This window comes from Amphibalanus amphitrite, unplaced genomic scaffold (assembly GCF_019059575.1).
Source record: "Amphibalanus amphitrite isolate SeventyFive unplaced genomic scaffold, NRLGWU_Aamphi_draft 000931F_arrow, whole genome shotgun sequence".
Classification (NCBI taxonomy): Eukaryota; Metazoa; Arthropoda; class Thecostraca; order Balanomorpha; family Balanidae; genus Amphibalanus; species Amphibalanus amphitrite.
The window spans coordinates 73,477-95,242 of record NW_024882425.1 but is presented as its reverse complement, the minus strand read 5'-3'; the positions used below and the strand labels follow the sequence as shown (position 1 = coordinate 95,242).

General features: G+C 46.3%; 1 protein-coding gene across 1 annotated transcript; it reads left to right on the top strand.

Annotated features, from left to right (window-relative positions):
• Nucleotides 1-3,838: 3,838 nt before the first annotated feature.
• LOC122368194 lies at nt 3,839-21,135 on the top strand. Its single transcript, XM_043341907.1, has 3 exons — nt 3,839-3,909; nt 12,238-12,463; nt 20,603-21,135. The coding sequence occupies exons 1-3, from the start codon at nt 3,883-3,885 to the stop codon at nt 20,728-20,730; spliced, it is 381 nt and encodes a 126-aa protein (XP_043197842.1). The 5' UTR covers nt 3,839-3,882; the 3' UTR covers nt 20,731-21,135.
• The last annotated feature ends 631 nt before the right edge of the window (nt 21,136-21,766 follow it).

Sequence of the window (21,766 nt, the reverse complement as noted above, 5' to 3'; positions counted from 1 at the left end):
TGTCGGCTCGCATTAGCCGCGCGTTTGCAAGCTTTTAGTTGTTTCAAACGTTCAAACATGTAATTTGATGTTGCTCCCATGCATTAGGGTGGGTGTCAAGGTCACCTGAAGGTCAGGTCAGGTCAGTGACCTTTGGTGACCTCGGTTCGCTTTTTCGAGTTTTACATGTTTCTAGGCTAGTTTTTGGAGCTGAATTCGAATTTAGCAACCATTTGAACATTTACAAAGTAGTTTTGGTGCCTTCGTAACATGTTACGAAGCTGTCAGAGGCGGATGACAGGTACTACGAATACCCGTCACGACCCCTACCGGTTGACCTGACCTGACCTGACCTGACCCGACCTGGTATAAGCGCTTAACATCATCTGCGATAAAAAATAACACGATATTCGTGATCAGCACCCCGGAAAACCCCTTAGCAGCCACGCTTTACGACTTTCTAACATGGTCCCGATACTTTTTGGGTCATTGACCTGACCTGGAAGGTCAACCGATGACCTAAGACCTTAAAATTGGGTATCATTTGCTTCCTCTCTTGACGGGCAACACGCTCGTTTTTTTTTTCTGCGAAGCTCTAGCTCCATCAGGGGCCAAACGCGAGGGGGGTCGTACCACCCCCCCCCCCCTTGTGCCGTCGAAGGACTCAAAATGGCCTGTGCCGGCAAGGGTTACAATCATCTTGGCCAAACGGTGGAAAGTTCAACTAAGGCATGTTCACTCTGTGGGCACATACGCATTAACCCTCGCCCGCACATGGGGGGGGGGGGGTGGTTGCCACCCCCCCCCCCCAAGCAGTCTTTCTGCTCTGCACTCAACATTTTTAGAGCTAGAAGGCTGATTTTTCGTATAGCTGCTCGTCTATCCTTTCTTGATGTCCACTGAAAATTTCAAGTTTCTGTGATTTTTGGTTTCGGAGATATGACCTTGTTTTTCAGGTCATGTCATGACCCAAATGGCCAATTCTCAACATCTTGCGTCTGCCATGGGCCTTGTGAGCTTTTGACGCCCTGATTTCGGCCTTTTTTGCCAGTCTTACCTCCCACCTATCATGGAACATGTTGTTCGACGATGTACAGGGGTCAAGGTCAGGGTCAAGGTCAACCTAGGTCATCTAAGATAGGTAGGTAATTGCGTTTTAGGCAAGCTGAATTTACTTTTTGTGAAGTTTTTTGACTGCATTTTTGGTAAAAGCTTCTCAGATCATGATTTCATGTGATATGGACCCAAAAACAATCGGTGCACACATCAGTATACACACAGACACACACAGACATATAAACACATATAATTGACCTTGACCTAACTTGACCTGAAATGACCTCAGCAGCAAAATTCTGGTCGGATAGTGTGACAAAGAGGTTCTAGCTGGCTTGGCACCAGAAAACAGCATCGTCATCGGTATTTGATAAGCAGCGCACTTGATATCCAACGGTGACCCAAAACAGCAACATTTTTTAGTTTGACCTGACCTGGAAGGTCAATGACTGACCTGAGAAGGTAAAACTGGGTATCATTGGATTTGTCTCTTCCCAAAGAATCTTTTTGGTATTTACTGCTAAGCTCTATCTCCAACAGGAACGAAATGGCGCGGGGGGGGGGGGGGTGGCAACCACCCCCCCCCCCCCATGTGCGTTCTAGGATGGGAAAATGGCATGTGCGGGCGAGGGTTAAAAGAGCGAGATTGGAGGCACTAGCAACCCACTCAGAACAAGTTTCCGGTTTGATTTGACCCCCCACCCGCCCAGTAGCAATAGCGCCACTAATGCGCCCTCGCCCCATCCTCTCACATATGTAGTGTCGGGAGCGCTCTCCGATATGCCGTATGAAGTACTTGCAGTGTACGCCTCTCGAGTAGTGCCGATAGCTCTGGGGGCCACCGGGGTATTATAGGGGAAATTGGGGCAATGCCGGAGTTGGGGCAAAGCCGAAATTCGAGATATTTCTAAAACCGTACGACATGGATGCCACGTCTCAGTGATGCTCGGAAGCTTAACCCTCGCCGGACCTATTGGTTTTCTACATACGCGCCGGCCGAGGGGGGGGGGGGCGGGTACGACCCCCCCCTCGCCGTTTCGCCCCTGGTGGAGCTAGCGCGTCGCGGAAAAAAGGAGCGTGTGCGCCGTTACGAGACGCAGAGATTGGTACCCGATTTTAAGGTCCTAGGTCAACCGGTGACCTCTGAGGTCAGGTCAAGTGCTCCAGGGTACGGTTCAGTTTTTGGTGAATAACTTCGCAAAAAACGGCCGCAGAGCGCTGATTTTGGCAGCATCGTGTTCGCCTCGCTCAGGCGCGTCGAATGATATACTTTTTGTCCGGGTCAGGTCAACTTGGGGTGTTGACCTCAGGTCAAGGTCAGGTTAGCACCCCCAGGTCACGAAGTTGGTCGAAAGAGGTCATGTCGCATATCATTCGATTCGGCAGGCCTTCCTGAGTCCATTGGTGCCTTTCCCGACTCGCTAGCTCAATTTGATCAAGAGTTATTGACGAAAAACTAATTTGACCTTGATGACGTCATAAATGACGTCACGCAAGGTCAACATTGCAAAAGTGACGCATCTAACCTTGCAAGGAGTGCATCAAATCACGATTCTGTGTGCTTGAGATAGTTGGAGATCGTTCCCGGCGCTAGAATAGCAGTTTGAATTTTTCCCCATTGACTTATAATGGTGAGGTCACGAAAATGACCTGACCTCATATGACCTTTAGGAAAAATCCGAGATATACAAGTTGTGGGACTCATAATGGATACTAGATCCTGCAAGTTTCATTTCCCTGTGACATCTCCTCTGGCAGTGAGGGCGTTGCGAAGTTGCGACATCTGAAGACCGTGCAGAGGTTCACTTATGACGTCATAGGTCAGTGACCTGACCTGACCCAAAAATGCGGTTGGTGTCAAAAGATCCGGCTTGGATCAAAGGTCAGGTATGCCAAGTTTCAGCTCTCTATCGCCAGCGTGTTCGGAGCTATCGCGAAAAAACCCTATGGGGGGGCGGCACCCGCCCCCCCCCCTCGGCCGGCGAGGGTTAAGTGATTACAATTATCGCATGTTTGTTACGAGTCGTCATTTGGAATACTTCGGCTGTGAGGGCGCCAAAAGCGTTTTCAAGGTACGTTTCCCTTGTACTACATGCGCCTTTGAAGCTGCATTTCTTACTCATTATGCTACCGTTTGTCTGGCCAATTCGGTCAAGTAATCTTCAGCATGTCTTTGCCTAAGTGTGCTGCCTATTTGAAATTTATACAGCACGTTTAAAAGTTATGGGCCTGCAAATGAAAGTATGGCTGGCTGGGGTAATGCCGAAAACGTGCAATTACGCACGTTATTAAAGCACGCTACGTGGACTTTACTGCTGTAGAATAGCAACGCGTATTTTTAGTGAAACAAATTACACTTTCAGCCGGCACAACGGCCTGTTACCTATAAGGAATAATTTACCTGGCATTTTCTTATTATATCACACAATTATAACTTCCAGTGTGCACCAAGCGTCCTCAAGCTCTTAAAACGCGTGTCAGCTTTTGATAAATTTTGGATAAAGTTTGAGATAAATTGGCAAAACATCAATGTCGGCATTCCTCGTAGATCATTTATCCCATTTTCGGCTTTCCCCGCAGTCCGGGGCAACGCCGAAAAAGTCAGTTCTTTGATATTTTTAGCTTTTGCGCTTAACGGTATGCGAATTCATCAAATGCGCCTGGTATGTTTGAAAGACAAAAGACTGGCCTCTCGAATGACGCCAACAAGAATAGCTTATGTTGTCTACCTTGCGTGCTACGGGCGTCAGAAAAAAAGTATTCGGCGTTCCCCCAACTTCCCCTACTATCGTCGGCCGGCACACAGTGGCTGGCAGTGCCGAGTGCGCCGCGCAACAGGCTGCCGCCATGTCCCGGTCCGACATCCAGCGAAAGGTGAGTGCCGCCCCCGCCCCGCCCCCTACACTCTGAGCTCCGGACCAGTGCTGCTCTCCCCGCCCCTACACTCTGAGCTCCGGACCAGCGCAGCCCCCCACACTCTGAGCCTCGGACCAGTGCCACTCCCCCCGCCCCGCCCCTACACTCTGAGTCCCGGACCAGTGCAGCCCCCCACACTCTAATCCCCGGACCAGTGCCGCTCCCCCGCCCCCGCCCCCTATCGAAAAGTAGACATAGTTTAATGACAACAGGCACAGCTATGGCTCACTTACCGTTTGATTGCATGCATTACCATCAAAGAAATGTGAAAATAATGATGTTGCATGTCTTCCTGAGAAAATTGTTCCATTTGTCGAAAATAGTGATTATATCACTATTCCGTGTAAGGGAAGCACGCGCTCTACTCTCTAGTTTCTCTCTTGGCTTGAACTACAGAGATTACAGCGCCTCTTTCCATGTCTGATGTCCCTAAATCTTCTATGTAGATATAGATCTGGCAAACAGTGGAAATGTTCGCATTCTTACCTTAGCGAGAGACTCTTTTGTATAGGTATATTATCATCCATGCGCATACAAATATAGATTTGAAGATGCTGCTCATCTCTAATAACTCGATTTTGTCCCAGCGGCCTTTGACCGTCGACTCTTAGTCTTAGTTAACCTTCGCCGCAGTGGGGGGTGGGCACTGGGCATATGCTACCACCCTCCGCGTTTTTCTTTGCGTGTGAATAAAAACCGCGGTGCATAACCCCGCGCCGCTTGGAGTATCTTTCTTTACACATCAATTTTGGACAATGTGTAAAATTTTTGACCCCAGGTCATGTCAGGTCAGGTCACTAGGTCAAGTTAACCCGCGCCGGGCCGGATGTGTTTGAACACCCCCCCCCCCTGCGGTTCTTTTTCGCAAATATCTAAAAAACGGCGGCGCTCCGCGCCGCCGTTTATAGCACACCTGTTCGTGCATCTTTTCCGCACATGTTGTAAAAATTTCAGACCCAGGTCGCCTTAGGTCAGGTCACCAGGTCACGCCAAGTGACCTAACCTCAGAAAAAAATAAGAATGCTCGTCTTATATGACGAGCATTCTTAGCTATAGCTACACCGACTGATCGATTGCCTTGAAACTTTCAGCGATTGATAAGAACAGCATTATCTATAAAATGTATATCTTGTAAATCTCGGAATTTTGATATCGGTGACCTAAGGTCAGGTCAATTTTGCGGCCTCTCCATTAGGGGAGAGCGGGGCAATGGCGGACGGTGGGTAATGCCGGCCACCCATCTCTAGTGAGTACTTTGTCCATCATTAACCCGCGCCCTGCTGGGGGGGGTGTTTGAACACCCCCCCTTGTGGTTTTTCGCGAATATCTCAAAAACGGCGGCGCGGAGCGCCGCCGTTTTTGGTACACCTTATCATACATCAATTCTACACATGTTGTGAAAATTTCAGACCAAGGTCATTCGAGGTCAGGTCACCAGGTCACTTGAAGTGACCTCACCTCATAAAAAGTTTCAATGTCTGTCATAGCTACACCGAGTGACCGATCGCTTTGAAACTTTCAGCGATTGCTAAGAGCAATAGCATGTACAAAATGTATATCTCAGAATTTTGATATCGATGACCTAAGGTCAGGTCAATTTTGCGACCTCCCCATTATAAGTCAATGGGAGAAAATTGAAATGCGCCTCTTTTGGACGAACGACATTATAAACACTCCCAAACACTGAATTACAAGTGGTTTAGACACACTGAACATGAAAATGGTGTCCGTGACCCCTGTTTATGCCCTGAGGTCATCTTAGGTCACGAATGGTACCTAGCAGTTTTTCGCAAATAACTTTTGATAGAGGCATGCTAGAGCGATGAAAACGCCTTAGATGTGTTCAGCTCGACGATACGGATCGACTGATATGCAACATGACCCTTTCCGGTCAGGTCATGACCTTGACCTGAGGTCAAATTTTCAAGTTGACCTTTCAAGGTCAAGTTATAGTTCATTCGATGCGTCTTGACGAGAGGAACACGATGCCGGTAAAAGTAAGCTCGTACAAGGCTTGGGTCAAAGGTTATTGCAGAAAAACTGTTTCCGAAAAAATCGGCTATTTTTGCAGTTTTTGCCCCCTGCAGGCAAAACCGTTGACGTTAGGTCAAATCTGAGAAAATTACTCAGAAAGGGCGTTAATAGGGCTATCGAATGCGCTTTTCCGCGGCGCTGTAGCTCTATTGGCTCCCGAGTTATGCGTTGGCTTCTTGGAAATTGTCGACATTCGACCTGGAAATCGGCGAAATTTTGGCTTCAATGACCTCTGGTGACCTGACCTTTGACCTGACCAAAAAATTGACCGAAGTGATTTCCTCATTATTTTTGACGCTCTTTCGAACGCCGCCTTCCGCGTATCGCTACGTGGCCCAGGAGCCGAGTTAGAAGGGGGGGTGTTCAAACACCCCCCCCCCCCCCAGCAGGGCGTGGAAATCCAGGACCCCCAGCCGGGCGCGGGTTAATCAGCTGATGTTGTTTACATTTCAGTTGAGCGCCATTCTAGCACGTGGTGCAAGTTTGTCACGGTAGCTCCATTATTTTCATTTTTATAGCGTTAAATGTGTTTTTCGTATCTGATTTTTAATTTTTGTTGCATCTTTTTGCTGACTGTGAAATGCGTTAACGCATTTTCAGAAGTGCTGCTTTGCAATGACCTTCAATTAAGCCTTTCTTAGGCGACTGCTGGATGTGAGGCGTTTGCGACGCAATGCCTTTGACTGCTGCCTGCTTTCTTAAAATAAAGCTGACCTCGGGGTAATACCGGACACGTGTCCGGAATGACTCCATGCGGTTTTGTTTGCGACTTCTGTCGTAAAAGCTCAACGTTTCGGGTTGTTGTGTTTACGGCTATGTTAGTTTGCTTGCTGTTTCCGGTTGTGTTAGTTTGCTGCTCTGTTGGCGCCGCGCTGTTGTGTTGCAGTGCAGTGCACTGTTAACTGCTGAATACAGTTGTCGTTTCTTAATTCTCACTTAAATTTCCATCGAAAGAACGGTTTAAGGATGAATACCAGTGGCGATATTTCGACTTTTTGTGCTATTGCACTTAGTGGCCGGCATTACCCCTCGCTTTTTTGCACCTCTATTTTTCACCACATTTTCGCGTAGGCTCTGAATCTGTCATCAGTGATCTGAGATACTAAAACTGGGTGTTATCTGAAAGCCTATTCCTTTGGCTATAAGCACAGTCAAAATCACCATAAAATAGCTTCAAATAGCTAAGCTATTGAGCAAAATGCTTATGGTGTCGCCATTGCCCCACTCTCCCCTATAAGTCAATGGGAGAAAATTGAAAAACGTCTGTTTTGCACGAACGCTATTCTAGACACTCCAAACATCGCGGTGTAGGTAAACGTGACACACTGAATCGGAAAATGGCAACTGTGACTATAGTCTGTTCCATATCAAGCTTGCAGTCGGAGTTTCTTCGGCAGATCGCTCCTCCGCTCAAGAATTTGCGCCTCAAAATGTAAGAGCTGTATATACAGAAATCACGCACTGCTTTCAGCAGGGCACTTCGGCTGCAAACTTGAAACGGAACAGAGTGTGACCCCTCTTTATGTCCCCGAGGTCATCTCAGGTCACGAACAGAATCTAAAAGTTTTTCGCTAACTAACTTCTAATAGAGGCGTGCTAGAGCGCTGAAAACGCATTAGATGTGTTTCGACGTTGCAGGGCGACTGATATGCAACATGACCATATCATGGTCATGTTGCATATCATGACCCCATGACCTGACCATGGGGTCAGGTCATGATATTGACCTGAGGTCAAATTTTAAAGTTGACCTTTCAAGGTCAAATTATAGTTCATTCGACGCGTCTCGACGAGAGGAACACGATGCTGGCAAGAGTAATGTCATTGATTTTCTTAGTCAAAAGTTATTGCCGGAAAAACGCTTTTCGTAAAAACGGCTATTTTTGGAGTTTTTGCCCTCTGGAGGCTAAACCGTTGACTTGAGGTCGAATCTAAAACAAATTCAGAAAAGTCTGTAAAAGGGCTATCGAATGCGCTTTTCTGAGGCGCTGTATATAGCTCTATTGGTTCCCGAGATAGCCGTAGGCAGTTTCCAAAATGTTGAAATAGTCAACATTTTACCTTTGGTGACCTCTGGTGACCTGACTTTTGACCTGACCCCAAAAAATGACCGAAGTGTTTTCGTCCTTATTTTGGCCGTTCTTTCTATTGCCGCTTACTGCGGATCGCTAAGTGGCCCAGGAGCCAAGTTAGAAGGGGGGATGTTCAGACACCCCTCCCGGCCCGGCGCGGAATCTCGGAGCACCGCACAGTGGGGATTTTTCCGATCTAGCACGTATTTATTCGTAGAGGGCAAACCATAGGTAGAATTGTAGCCAGATTGTGCACAGATGTTGGCTGGTGTGTCCTGGTGAGAATTTTACCTGTAAATGTGCATAATCAACATAGTATAGGGGGTTCAATTGGACCCCCCGCTCAGCCGTTTGGCCCCTGATCAAGCTAGAGCTTCGCGGAAAAGTCAAGCGTGCTGCCTATGACGAAATTAGGCCGAATATATCCAATTTCAAAGTCCAAGGTCATAAGCTGACTTTCCAAGTCAGTTTAATGACCCAACTAAAGTTGGGAAATCGAGACCTCTTGAAACTTCGCAAAGTTAGGGTGTTACGGGGTATTTTGGGGTGCTGATCACGAATTTCATGTTAGTTTTGATCACAGACGATGTCTTTAAGCATTTAGGTCAGGTCGGGTCAGGTCACGTTAGATCAATTAGTAGGCGTCCTGCCGGCCATCCATAGAAGTGTCACCTACTACTGATAGCTTCGTAACATGGAGCGAAGGCACTAGAACTACTTCGTAAATATTCAAATGGCTGCTAAAATCGAAATCAGCACCAAAAACTACCCTAGAAACAAGTAAAACTCGAAAAAGCGAACCAAGGTCATCAAAAGGTCAATGACCTTGACTTGACCTTCACGAAACCTTGACTCCCACCATTATGCATGGCACCAACATCATTGCACATATTTGAACGTTTAAAACCACAAAAAGACTGGAAACCGCGGATAATGTGGAGCTGGCATACGCCGAATCACGATTCGGCCAAACATGGTCTCGAGAAATATGTCACAGGTCAAAGGTCAGTTGGGTGAGAGTCATGAAATTTTTAGGTTAGATGTAAAATTGATGATCTCGAGGGTACCCAAAGTTTCGGCGCGATCAGCCGCTTTTTGCGCGAGTAATTTGCGGAAAACCATGGGGTTTTATCCGACCCCTTCCCCCTCCCCCTCCCCACAAGTGCGATGGTTAATAAGGTTACGGTATGTATAATTTACGCTTGTCATCCTATTCCTAATGAATGTGTCTCAGAAAATATGCATCATATAAATCACGAAGTAAAATTATTCGCCTATGTCCGGAACATACCTATATCGTGCTGTTTGCCCTAGCGCTCCTCGAGTGGGGTGTTAAGATACTCTAATGTGAATATTCCGTGTTCAGGCAAGTTTCGGCAGCCAAACTAGGCGTTGCCTTGTGCAGAAGAAAGTGGCGAATTCGATAGGATATATTTCGGAGTGGAAAAGTGTGGAGAACATTGTTGATTTCCTACATTTATTTAGAATACCATTCCTTCAATATGGTGTCTGTAAGGGTTTTTTGTAAAGGGCATTTTTGTGACCTTAGTAAGGTTGTGGCATACTTTCTGTTTGCCATTCCATTCCTAATAAAGGTGCCTTTCAGACGATATGCAACTTTAAGACCTCGCAAGATTAAAACCAACAGGACAGGACAATGAAATTGAGCTATACTTTCGGGCCTTGCTGAGCCCATTGAGTAATCACGCATGAGTGTGAACTTTGGGCGCATTTTTCCTAGTTTTGCTGTGGACATACAGATAAAACAATGCCATATATGAAAAATTCAGACATTTCTTAGCCCTACTGACACAAAAAATAAACAAAAATCCAAAAAATATTTTTTGAATTAATAGGCGCTAGATCGGAAAAATCCCCACTGTGCACCGGCCCGGCGCGGGTTAACTGACCAAGCCTAAAAAATTGCAATCATGTCCAGCCAGCAGTGTTTGTAAGAGAGGTTTTAAACTTGGTGGATTGCATGATGTTATGGGCACCTATAATTTATTTATCTCGGATTTTTATAATTATATCCGTGACCTAAGGTCAGGACAGTGGCGTGACCTTTCCATTATAAGTCAATGGAGAAAAATGAAAATGCCTCTAGATCCGTGTGTACGCATAGGAACAGTCCAAATATTTCAGATTCACAATGATTTGGACCATCCGTGACGACCAAGGTGTCTTTTTTGCTGATAGCCTCTAGAAAGGTCATCCGAGGTCATTTGAGGCTACAAACAGATTTTTGCCAAAAACTCCCGATTGGAAAGAGATAGAACGATGGGGATGGCTTCATTGTGTTTGTCTTGTCGAGACGCATCGAATGATATGCAACATGACCTATTTAGGTCACTACGTGACCTTGACCTGAGGTCAAAATTTGACCTTGACCTTTCCAGGTAAAAAATATAAGTTTCGAAGCGGCTGAAGGAGAATAACACGATAGTGCCTTTGCCAATTCTTCATCTTTTATTGTTCAAAAGTTATTCGTGAAAAGTGTTATCCATAAACAGCTATTTTCACAATATTTGACCTATGGAGGCTTAACCGTTGACCTGAGGTCAATTTTGATAATGACCTTATCAAAAGAAGAGTTCAAAAGCTATCGATTGCTCTCCATGCGATTTTTTATAGCTATCATAGCTCCTGAGATAACTGCATGTTTTCTGAAAAATATAATGACATTTGACAAATTTTGACCTTTGTTGACCTCCGGTGACCCCAATATTGCTCTAAGATGAAAAATGACAGAAATATTTTCAAACGTACGTATTGAGAGCTATCGAATGCTTTTTACCGCGTTTTTCTAGTCCGCTTAGTTTTTTAATTAGAGGTGGGTGGTAACATATGCCCCCCCCCCCCACTAGGGCGAAGTTGGCCGAGACCGCCACTGGGGCGCGGTTTAACCCGCGCCCTGCTGGGGGGGTGTTTGAACACCCCCCCCCCCCTGTGGTTTTTTGCGAATATCTCAAAAACGGCGGCGCGGAGCGCCGCCGTTTTTGGTACACCTTATCATACATCAATTCTACACATGTTGTGAAAATTTCAGACCAAGGTCATTCAAGGTCAGGTCACCAGGTCACTTGAAGTGACCTCACCTCATAAAAACTTTCAATGTCTGTCATAGCTACACCGAGTGACCGATCGCTTTGAAACTTTCAGCGATTGCTAAGAGCAATAGCATGTACAAAATGTTTATCTCAGAATTTTGATATCGATGACCTAAGGTCAGGTCAATTTTGCGACCTCCCCATTATAAGTCAATGGGAGAAAATTGAAATGCGCCTCTTTTGGATGAAAGACATTATAAACACTCCCAAACACCGAATTACAAGTGGTTTAGACACACTGAACTTGAAAATGGTGTCCGTGACCCTTGTTTATGCCCTGAGGTCATCTTAGGTCACGAATGGTATCTAACAGTTTTTCGCAAATAACTTTTGATAGAGGTATGCTAGAGCGATGAAAACGCCTTAGATGTGTTCAGCTCGACGATACGGATCGACTGATATGCAACATGACCCTTTCCGGTCAGGTCATGACCTTGACCTGAGGTCAAATTTTCAAGTTGACCTTTCAAGGTCAAGTCATAGTTCATTCGATGCGTCTTGACGAGAGGAACACGATGCCGGTAAAAGTAAGCTCGTACAAGGCTTGGGTCAAAAGTTATTGCAGAAAAACTGTTTTCGAAAAAATCGGCTATTTTTGCAGTTTTTGCCCCCTGCAGGCAAAACCGTTGACGTTAGGTCAAATCTGAGAGAACTACTCAGAAAGGGCGTTAAAAGAGCTATCGAATGCGCTTTTCCGCGGCGCTGTAGCTCTATTGGTTCCCGAGTTATGCGTTGGCTTCTTGGAAATTTTCGACATTCGACCTGGAAATCGGCGAAATTTTGCCTTCAATGACCTCTGGTGACCTGACCTTTGACCTGACCAAAAAATTGACCGAAGTGATTTCGTCATTATTTTTTACGCTCTTTCGAACGCCGCCTTCCGCGTATCGCTACGTGGCCCAGGAGCCGAGTTACAAGGGGGGGTGTTCAAACACCCCCCCCCCAGCAGGGCGAAGTTGGCCGAGACCGCCACTGGGGCGCGGGTTAAGGTGTCCCTTTTTCCTGAGTTACGTGCTCGACGTGTTCAATTTGTTGGGCTATATACCTACCGCAGTTCCGTCGGATTTCAGGTGTTCGAGTTCCTGAGGCTGGTGCCGCAGTTCGGCCGTGGCGGTGATGCGCGCACAAAGATCGGCGACAGCGTGGGTAAAATTGTGGACCTCTACGAGGCCATAGAGGCCGGCGACGATCAGCAGCGGGCACTGCTGCGCGAGATAGCGCAACTTCTGCAGCTCATCGCCAGCGTATCGGGAATCAGCGTCCTGTACCCACAAGATATCAACAAAATCCACAATGGTAAGGGAAAGGTAGTGTTTCAGGGCTGTGTACGTGGTGAAATTTGGACTAAAAAAGTGTACAGCCCTTAGCGCACTGCATGGTAGGTATTCTGTTTTCGACAAAACCGATGATAACTCAAAGGCTATGTTATCAGTCGGTCGGAAATCATTGCACATGGATGCGTCATGCTCCACTCCTTCGATTGGGTCTATCACTAAGCAAAATATCCGCCATGTGTGGCAACAAAAAACAAAAATCTGTTGTTTTTTGGGGAGGGGGGGGGGGGGCAAATATACTTTTCTGTATTTTTTTTTTTGCACATCCTTCCATGCAGGCATAGTTATTTCAGGATGGCACATGATCAGGGAACCACTATGCACAATGCACATGCACTTTCCTCGAGCCGCGTTCGAGTTCACTAAAGAGGAGAAAAAGAAAAACAGGACCAAGACCTTAGACCACTTCAGGCCAGCATCAAACTATACATTTCGTGGTGGCCTGATCGCCCGCTTAAAAGCAAATATGTTGGACATACCTTGGATCTCTCGGGGCAGCCGGTTCCATGCCGAGCCAGCCCTGTACATGAAGTGTTTTTGAGTGGCAATAAGCCGCACTTTTGGTAGGTGCACCTGCTCTGTATCTGTCAGGCGCGTGTCACGAGTCGCCACATCACATCGACGTTTGAACATGTCTTGTACCACGGTTGGTGCATGGGGATCGCAGATTGCGCGGTGCACCTTCAGTCGATCACGCTCCTCCACCAGCTCGCCAATCCGTGACCAGTGGAGCGACTTAAGAACTGGTGTGATGTGATCACGGCGCTTCGAACCGGTCACCAAACGAGCCGCAAAGTTAACCGGCGCCCTGCTGGGGGGGGGGGGTGTTTGAACACCCCCCTTGTGGTTTTTCGCGAATATCTCAAAAACGGCGGCGCGGAGCGCCGCCGTTTTTGGTATACCTTATCATACATCAATTCTACACATGTTGTGAAAATTTCAGACCAAGGTCATTCAAGGTCAGGTCACCAGGTCACTTGAAGTGACCTCACCTCATAAAAAGTTTCAATGTCTGTCATAGCTACACCGAGCGACCGATCGCTTTGAAACTTTCAGCGATTGATAAGAGTAACAGTATCTATAAAATGTTTATCTCGGAATTTTGATATCGGTGACCTAAGGTCAGGTCAATTTTGCGACCTCCCCATTATAAGTCAATGGGAGAAAATTGAAATGCGCCTCTTTTGGACGAAAGACATTATAAACACTCCCAAACACTGAATTACAAGTGGTTTAGACACACTGAACATGAAAATGGTGTCCGTGACCCTTGTTTATGCCCTGAGGTCATTTTAGGTCACGAATTGTATCTAACAGTTTTTCGCAAATAACTTTTGATAGAGGCATGCTAGAGCGATGAAAACGCCTTAGATGTGTTCAGCTCGACGATACGGATCGACTGATATGCAACATGACCCTTTCCGGTCAGGTCATGACCTTGACCTGAGGTCAAATTTTCAAGTTGACCTTTCAAGGTCAAGTTATAGTTCATTCGATGCGTCTTGACGAGAGGAACACGATGCCGGTAAAAGTAAGCTCGTACAAGGCTTGGGTCAAAAGTTATTGCCGAAAAACTGTTTCCGAAAAAATCGGCTATTTTTGCAGTTTTTGCCCCCTGGAGGCAAAACCGTTGACGTTAGGTCAAATCTGAGAGAATTACTCAGAAAGGGCGTTAATAGGGCTATCGAATGCGCTTTTCCGCGGCGCTGTAGCTCTATTGGTTCCCGAGTTATGGGTTGGCTTCTTGGAAATTTTCGATATTCGACCTGGAAATCGGCGAAATTTTGCCTTCAATGACCTCTGGTGACCTGACCTTTGACCTGACCAAAAAATTGACCTATGTGATTTCGTCATTATTTTTGACGTTCTTTCGAACGCCGCCTTCCGCGTATCGCTACGTGGCCCAGGAGCCGAGTTACAAGGGGGGGGTGTTCAAACACCCCCCCCAGCAGGGCGTGGAAATCCAGGACCCCCAGCCGGGCGCGGGTTAATCATTTTTTTGCAGTCGCTTAAGTTCTTTGTCGGCAGCTCCGCCCCAAACTAGTAAGCAGTAGATAATTTGAGGGAAGATATGAGCTTTGATGATAGTAAGCAGGGCCTCGGTAGTGAAGCTACGCCTGAATCAGTAAAGCGAAATCAATATGCTGTAGCAACGGCGCACAACTGATGAGATGCGTTGATTCCATGTTAACGTCTGGTCAACAGTTACACCAAGAAGTTTGATCGTTTTTGAAGAATGAAAGGTTCTGTTTGACAACGTGAAAGCGAAACCAGATGCTTTTTGAAGCGAGTTTTTGGTGCCAAGGAGGATGAAATCTGTTTTTGATGCATTCATTTTTAGAGAATTACTTCTAAACCAGTTTTGAACATAAGCCATTGACTTTTCTATGCGCTTTCTGAGCTGTGACAAACTCTCACTGTCTGGAGACACCAAACGAGCGAGGAGCTGCGTGTCGTCCGCATAGAAAACCAAACGGCCGTAGGGAAGATGTCCCGGAAGATCTGCCACAAATATGCTAAACAAAATAGGTCCCACAATAGATCCCTGAGGAACACCGAAGTTCACAGGACAAATCTTGGACCCACCTCGTACCATTTGCCCCCGTCCGCTTAGGTAACTGTCGAACCAATGTGAAGGCACACCCATCCATGCCATTTTCTTCAAGAGGACGCCGTGGTCAACACTGTCGAAGGCCTTACTGAGGTCGATCGTCGTTATCGACGTGAGCTCACCGTTGTCGATCTTATCAACGGCCCACGATACTGCGTCAAGTTGCGTCGAGTTGCCAAGCTAGATGGAACCCTCCCCTGAGATCTCGAGAACGAAGCAAGATAGCGACAAGCGGCAAACGACATGGGGTACGCATGTATAAGGTCTACAATTTTTTCTAGATCATTACCAGGTCAGGTCAAAGATGACGTCACAGGGGTCAAAAAAGTCAAAATGTTGGCGCTAGATATGTAGAGAGTTTTTCTCGAATAGCGTTCGAATTAGTTAAGCTAGAAACAAACTAACGGCATCATCGTGATCCTCTCGTCAATCCGCATCGAACCATCTATATGTTGACCTCGAAAGGTCAAGGTCAAAGGTTGACCTCAGGCACGTGACCTCGAGGTCATCATGCATATCATTCGATGCGCCTTGACGAGCTGAACACAATGAGACCATCCGCGCGGTTGGTCATATCTTGTTCCTGTAAGGAGTTATTGGCAACAAACCGTTGGTGACCTTTGATGACGTCGCATGACCTTAGAGCTGGCCAACAGCAAAACAGACCTCAAGTTAGTGGAGGTTGATCGTATATGAAGTCATGTAGGGTATATGGGGCCATTCCGACGCGTTTTAGTGAAAAAAAAAAACAGGGAGTTGATTTTCCCCCATTGACTTATAATGGGGAGGTCGAGTAGTTGACCTGACCTTGGGTCATCGATATCAAAATTCCGAGATAAACAAATTGTAGCCACCAATGACCTGATAACATTCTGCGACTTTCAAAGGCCTACGTCATCTACTGTATAGCTCTGACACTGTGGCAAAGTTACAAAATAGTGACTTGAGGTTGGGTCATTCAAAGTGACCTGGTGACCTGACCTTAAAAGTTAGGAGGTTCAAACTTGCACACCATATGTAAAATTGGTACGAAAATAGTCATGCCAAATTTTTTTATGCCAAGTTTTTCCGCTATTCACGAAAAACCTCAGAGGGGGATAACCGGCCCCCCTTCGGTGCGCGGGTTATATCATATCTTTGTTTTTCTTTTTGGGATAAAGTTAAAATTAATAGTAAAAAAAAAATCAAAAATACAATTTTGGAGTGTTCGTCTTAATTATTTTTACAATTTTCAAAATTTTCAAAATCCGCGATTGCAGTTTGATAGCCCAGTATATCTTAACCCGCGCCGTGCTGGGGGGGGGCGTTTTTACGCCCCCCCCTCAGGTTTTTCGCGAATATCTCAAAAACGGCGGCGCGCAGCGCCGCCGTTTTTGGTACACGCGTTCCTACATCATTTCCGCACATGTTGTGAAAATTTCAGACCTAGGACGTTCAAGGTCAGGTCACCAGGTCACGTCAAGTGACCTTACCTCAGAAAAAGTTCAAAGGCTCGCTATAGCTACACCGACTGAACGATCACTTTGAAACTTTCAGCGATTGATATGAGTAACAGTATGTATAAAATGTATATCTCGGATTTTTGATATCTGTGACCTAAGGTCAGGTCAATTTTGCGACCTCTCCATTATAAGTCAATGGGAGAAAATTGAAATGCGCCTCTTTTGGACGAATATCGTTCAAAATGCTCTCAAACATCGGTTCATAGGTAAACATGACACACTGAATAGGAAAAATGCACCTGTGACCCCTCTGTGTGCCCCTGAGGTCATCTCAGGTCATGAACGGTCGCCAGCAGTTTTTTGGCTATAACTTTTGATAGAGACGTGCTAGAGCGGTGAAAACACGTCAGATGTGTTCAGCTCGACGATACGGATCGACTGATATGCAACATGACCCTTTTCGGTCAGGTCATGACCTTGACCTGAGGTCAAATTTTCAAAATGACCTTTCAAGGTCAACAAATAGTTCATTCGACGCGTCTCAACGAGAGGAACACGATGCTGGCAAAAGTAATGTCATGGCGCTTATGAGTCAAAAGTTATTGACGAAAAAACGTTTTTCGTAAAAACGGCTATTTTTGGAGTTTTTGCCCTCTGGAGCCTAAACCGTTGACCTGAGGTCAAATCTGAGAACAATACTCAGAAAGGTCTGTAAAAGGGCTATCGAATGCGCTTTTCCGCGGCGCTGTAGCTCTATCGGTTCCCGAGATAGCCGTTGGCAGTTTCCAAAATGTTGAAATAGTCAACATTTTACCTTTGGTGACCTCTGGTGACCTGACCTTTGACCTGACCCAAAAAATGACCGAAGTGTTTTCGTCCTTATTTTCGACGCTCTTTCGATTGCCGCTTACCGCGTGTCGCTACGTGGCCCAGGAGCCGAGTTAGACGGGGGGGCGTGAAAACGCCCCCCCCAGCACTCGGCGGAAAGTTTAGGCCACCAGCACGGCGCGGGTTAAGTCATCACATGCAAAAAATGGGATGTAGCTGAAAAATTGAGCTATTGACAGCGATTGCCGTAGTTCAATGTTTTGAATAAGAATCAGCCGAATATGACGTCACTCTAGCGTCATTTTCGGCCGACCTAGAGTAGCTACGAAGTTTTGATTTTGACACAATGTGTCAAATTGTTGTAGCCAGAGACACTGCAAGCTTCGTGTTGATATGTCCAGCGGTTCAGAACATATTGCAGAAAAACGAGAGGGGGAGGGGCTTTGAATAGCCCCGGGCCCCGGCGCCCCACCCCAGTGGGGCGCGGGTTAAAGTGACCATCCCACCTTAAAGGGACCCTCCCACCTTCAAAAAAGTTAATGTTGGCATGAAAGTGATGTCCCTTGGTTCAGAAAGAGCGAAAACGAATATCTACCAAATTTCACCGAAAAATATTCACTGGTTTTCAAGATATTAGGCTTTTACTTTTGTTTACTTTTTGGGATCTCCCCTGTTACTAGCGACTTTATTTGGAAGCAATAATTTGGCAGCCTTAAAGTGCGGCAGACGTTGCGCGCAAAGCAGCGTATACCACCACGTGTTAACGATGGTTTTAGTCTAAGATTTAAAAATCGTTAGATCTCCGCTGACGTCACAAATTCTAAGGGGGCATTCCAATGCATTAGCCCCTTAGAATCCGAAAACTGCAAGTTTGAAATTCCATATCTTCGAATTAAAGCATTTTTCGATGTTGTGAGTGCCCAAACCGGTATTTGCAGGCCATGGCCGCCAATTTGGCTATCTCAACTCAAAACTAATGTTAAGGTGGGAGTGTCCCTTTAACAAAAGTTTTGAGGTGAGATAGCCAAATTGGTGGCCATGGGCATGGCCTGCGGCTGCAAATACCGGTTTGGGCACTCACAACATCGAAAAATGCCTTAATTCGGAGATATGGAATTTCAAACTTGCAGTTTTCGGATTCTAAGGGGATAATGCATTGGGATACCCCCTAAGAATTTGTGACTTCAGCGGTGATCTAACGATTTTTAAACCTCATACTAACAGCTTTGTGAAGCAGTGGTGGTATATGCTATTTGCGCGCAACATCTGCCGCAAACGCCGCACTTCGAAAATGAAGTCGCTAGGAACAGCGGAGATCCCAAAAAGTAAACAAAAGTAAAAGTCTAATATCTTGAAAACCGGTGAATATTTTTCGGTGAAAATTGGTAGACATTCGTTTTTGCTCTTTCTGAACCGAGCGACATCACTTTCATGCCAATTCATTAACTTTTTTGAAGGTGGGAGGGTCCCTTTAACCCGCGCCCTGATGGGGGGGGCCATTTTGGCCCCCCTAAGGTTTTTCTTAAATAGCGAGAAAACGGCGACGCGCAGCGCCACCAAATTTTTGGGTACCTTACCGGATATCAATTTGACACCTTCACACAAAATTTCAAGTCACAGGTCACCTCAGGTCAGGAGTTATTGAGGTCAAACTGAGGTCATGTTCGAGTAAAAATGAGCAAAAAACATGACATCTTGAAACGCTCACCAATTCTACAGTTAACAAGCAATTTTAAAGTTCTTTATGTGGTTGTGTAGACAAAAGACGGCGCTACAAAACTGTTATCTCGGATTTTCTAAATTTTGGGATTTTGACCCCCAAAAATCAAAAAAATTGATTTTTTTTAGAAAAACTCAAAAAATTTCCAAAACATTTTCGAATTTCGAAAAAACCGGAATAAATGTGATAGTCCCTGCGCTCTTCGATATACATACCAAATTTTAGATCGATACCTCTTTTTTTGGCCAAGTTATAGCGAAAAAACTGTTAAAAATTGATGACGTCAAATTTTTGAACTCAATTTTTAGCAATTCTAGACCTCGTAGCGCAAAACAGAGACCACCATTGAACTCCCCGAGACGAGCTGCATCGAATCGATACCCATTTTATGCAAAAATATCAACTTTGAAATTTGACCTAATTTGACCTGACCTTGACCTGACCTTGACCTGACCTTGACCAAAACGTGACCTAAGCTGGCCCTAAAGTCTGTCTGACCCACATAATCGCATTTGTCATGTAAAATGGACCATAAAACATGTATCACACGACACTTTCATATTGTGACCCCCCAGTGACCTGACCTCTGTGACCTGACCTGGTATCAGTGACCTCAAATAGCAAAATATGTGTTTGAAGAACATTTCCCCATCGATGATTTTCAATGAAATGCATTTTACACGATTTTACAACGCATTTCTTGAAATGCCTGTAAACGGTGAAAATTCGACCTTTGACCTGATCTGTGACGTCATCGGTTTGACCGAGGTCAATGAAATTGGGTCACAAGGTAGTTCCCCGTTGGGGCTATCCAACACCGTTTACCGCTTGTCGCTATGTTGCGTGGTTCTCGAGATCTGAGGGGGGGCCAAAATGCCCCCCCCCCATCAGACCGCGTTGCTCGGCAGACCCCATCTGGGCGCGGGTTAAGATTGGGTAGCATCGCCGCCTCTCGTTACGGGCAGCACGCTCGTTTTTTTTTCGCGAAGCTCGAGCTCGATTCGGGGGCCGAACGACAAGGCTTGCCCTCTCCCTATACGTTCCGGTTCGCGGCTGGCAAAACATCAATACGGGCGGTGGCTAACACATATTATTAATTATACCATGTCCTGTTTTTTTTTTTATTCAGGCCTCCCTCCAACGGGCACTTGTGTCCCATTTACAGGAGGGCTCCTCCTCCTCCTGGCCCTTGTTCCCCCACCGCCCAGGCTACGGCTGAAATGAGAGCCTACCCCACACCTGGTGACACAGCCGGGGACGACGCCCTCGAAACGGGCGGAACCGGGAATCGAACCCGAACCCGGCACCGCCCGCACCGCGGGTCGACGCCTTAACCGACTGCGCCACCAGGGCCGCAAGGGTACTTTTTTTAAGGGTACTTCACCGACAGCCGTGGCGAGTCTGACATTGCCCTTTTCGGACCATATCCCAGGCAGAGAGCGGCGGCGCTGTGGGCCGCGTGACCGCGCTCCCCGCCTGACGATCCGATTCCCTTGGCAGGCTCGGTGCGGGACGGAGCCGATCTGCTGCGGAGCCGCATCGGCGTCATTGCCAACATTCTGCCGCCCGCCGGCAGACGCGATGTCAACGATGTCACGAACCTGCTGTACGAGGCTCTCACGGAGTAGGACTGGCAGGCCGGCAGGTCAGAGAGGTCACCACTGAGCTGCGGCCGGCCGATCACCGAGTACTGGACGGACGCCAGAGCTGACAGACGCAGCGCTGAGAATATGGCCCGGTGTTTGTAACGCCGGTCTACGTTGGTGACGATGGTCGTGACGAGGTTGTTTGCCAGATAACATTGCTATGGATCACATCATCACAGTGATTATCATGCTTGACTGTGTGATTGCACGATTTGCTAAAAGCCCAACTACAGATGAATTCAACTGCAGACTCATCAGTCTGTGAGTCAACACACACACATACTAACGCAATGATAACACTAGCGTCTAGCACTATATAATGATATCGATTATGTACGTACATACGAGTGGCGAACCCCGGCACCCGTCGCCCGGACCGGAAATGAGTCATGCGTGTGTTTGAACGTCTGATAGCATAACGTCTGATAGCCTGACACTTGATAGTTACAGACAGTGCTTTCCGCGATAACTAAATTTCGGACCTGCGATAACGATAAAACGATAAGTAAGGTTTGCGATAACGATAAACGAAAAACGATAAAAATTTGCAAAAAATTAACAGCGATAGCGATAAAACGATAACATGATAACAATAATTGTTTTTAACAGCGATAACTAAACGATAAACGATACAACGATAACGATAATTGTTTTTTAACAGCGATAACAAAAGCGATAAGAAAAACAGTTTAAATAAGTGCACTTAAAGTTTATTTGCAGATGTATACACTTGGCAGATGGCAACAGGTTGCGCACACAAGTACTGTCGCGCGGCATACACTGTCGATCGTCTTCCATTTTTCCATCATCCCGTTTTACATTTTATCGTTTATCGTTCATAATTGTTGTAACTTGCGATAAGTGGATGAGCGATAATTTTGAAAATTTAGCGATAAACGATAACGATAGTCGATTTACTTAACAGCGATAATTATCGTTTATCGTTTATCGCTCATCCTAACGCATGCGAAAACCACTGGTTACAGTATATGATGTATATGTTACAGGGAGTTTGAGA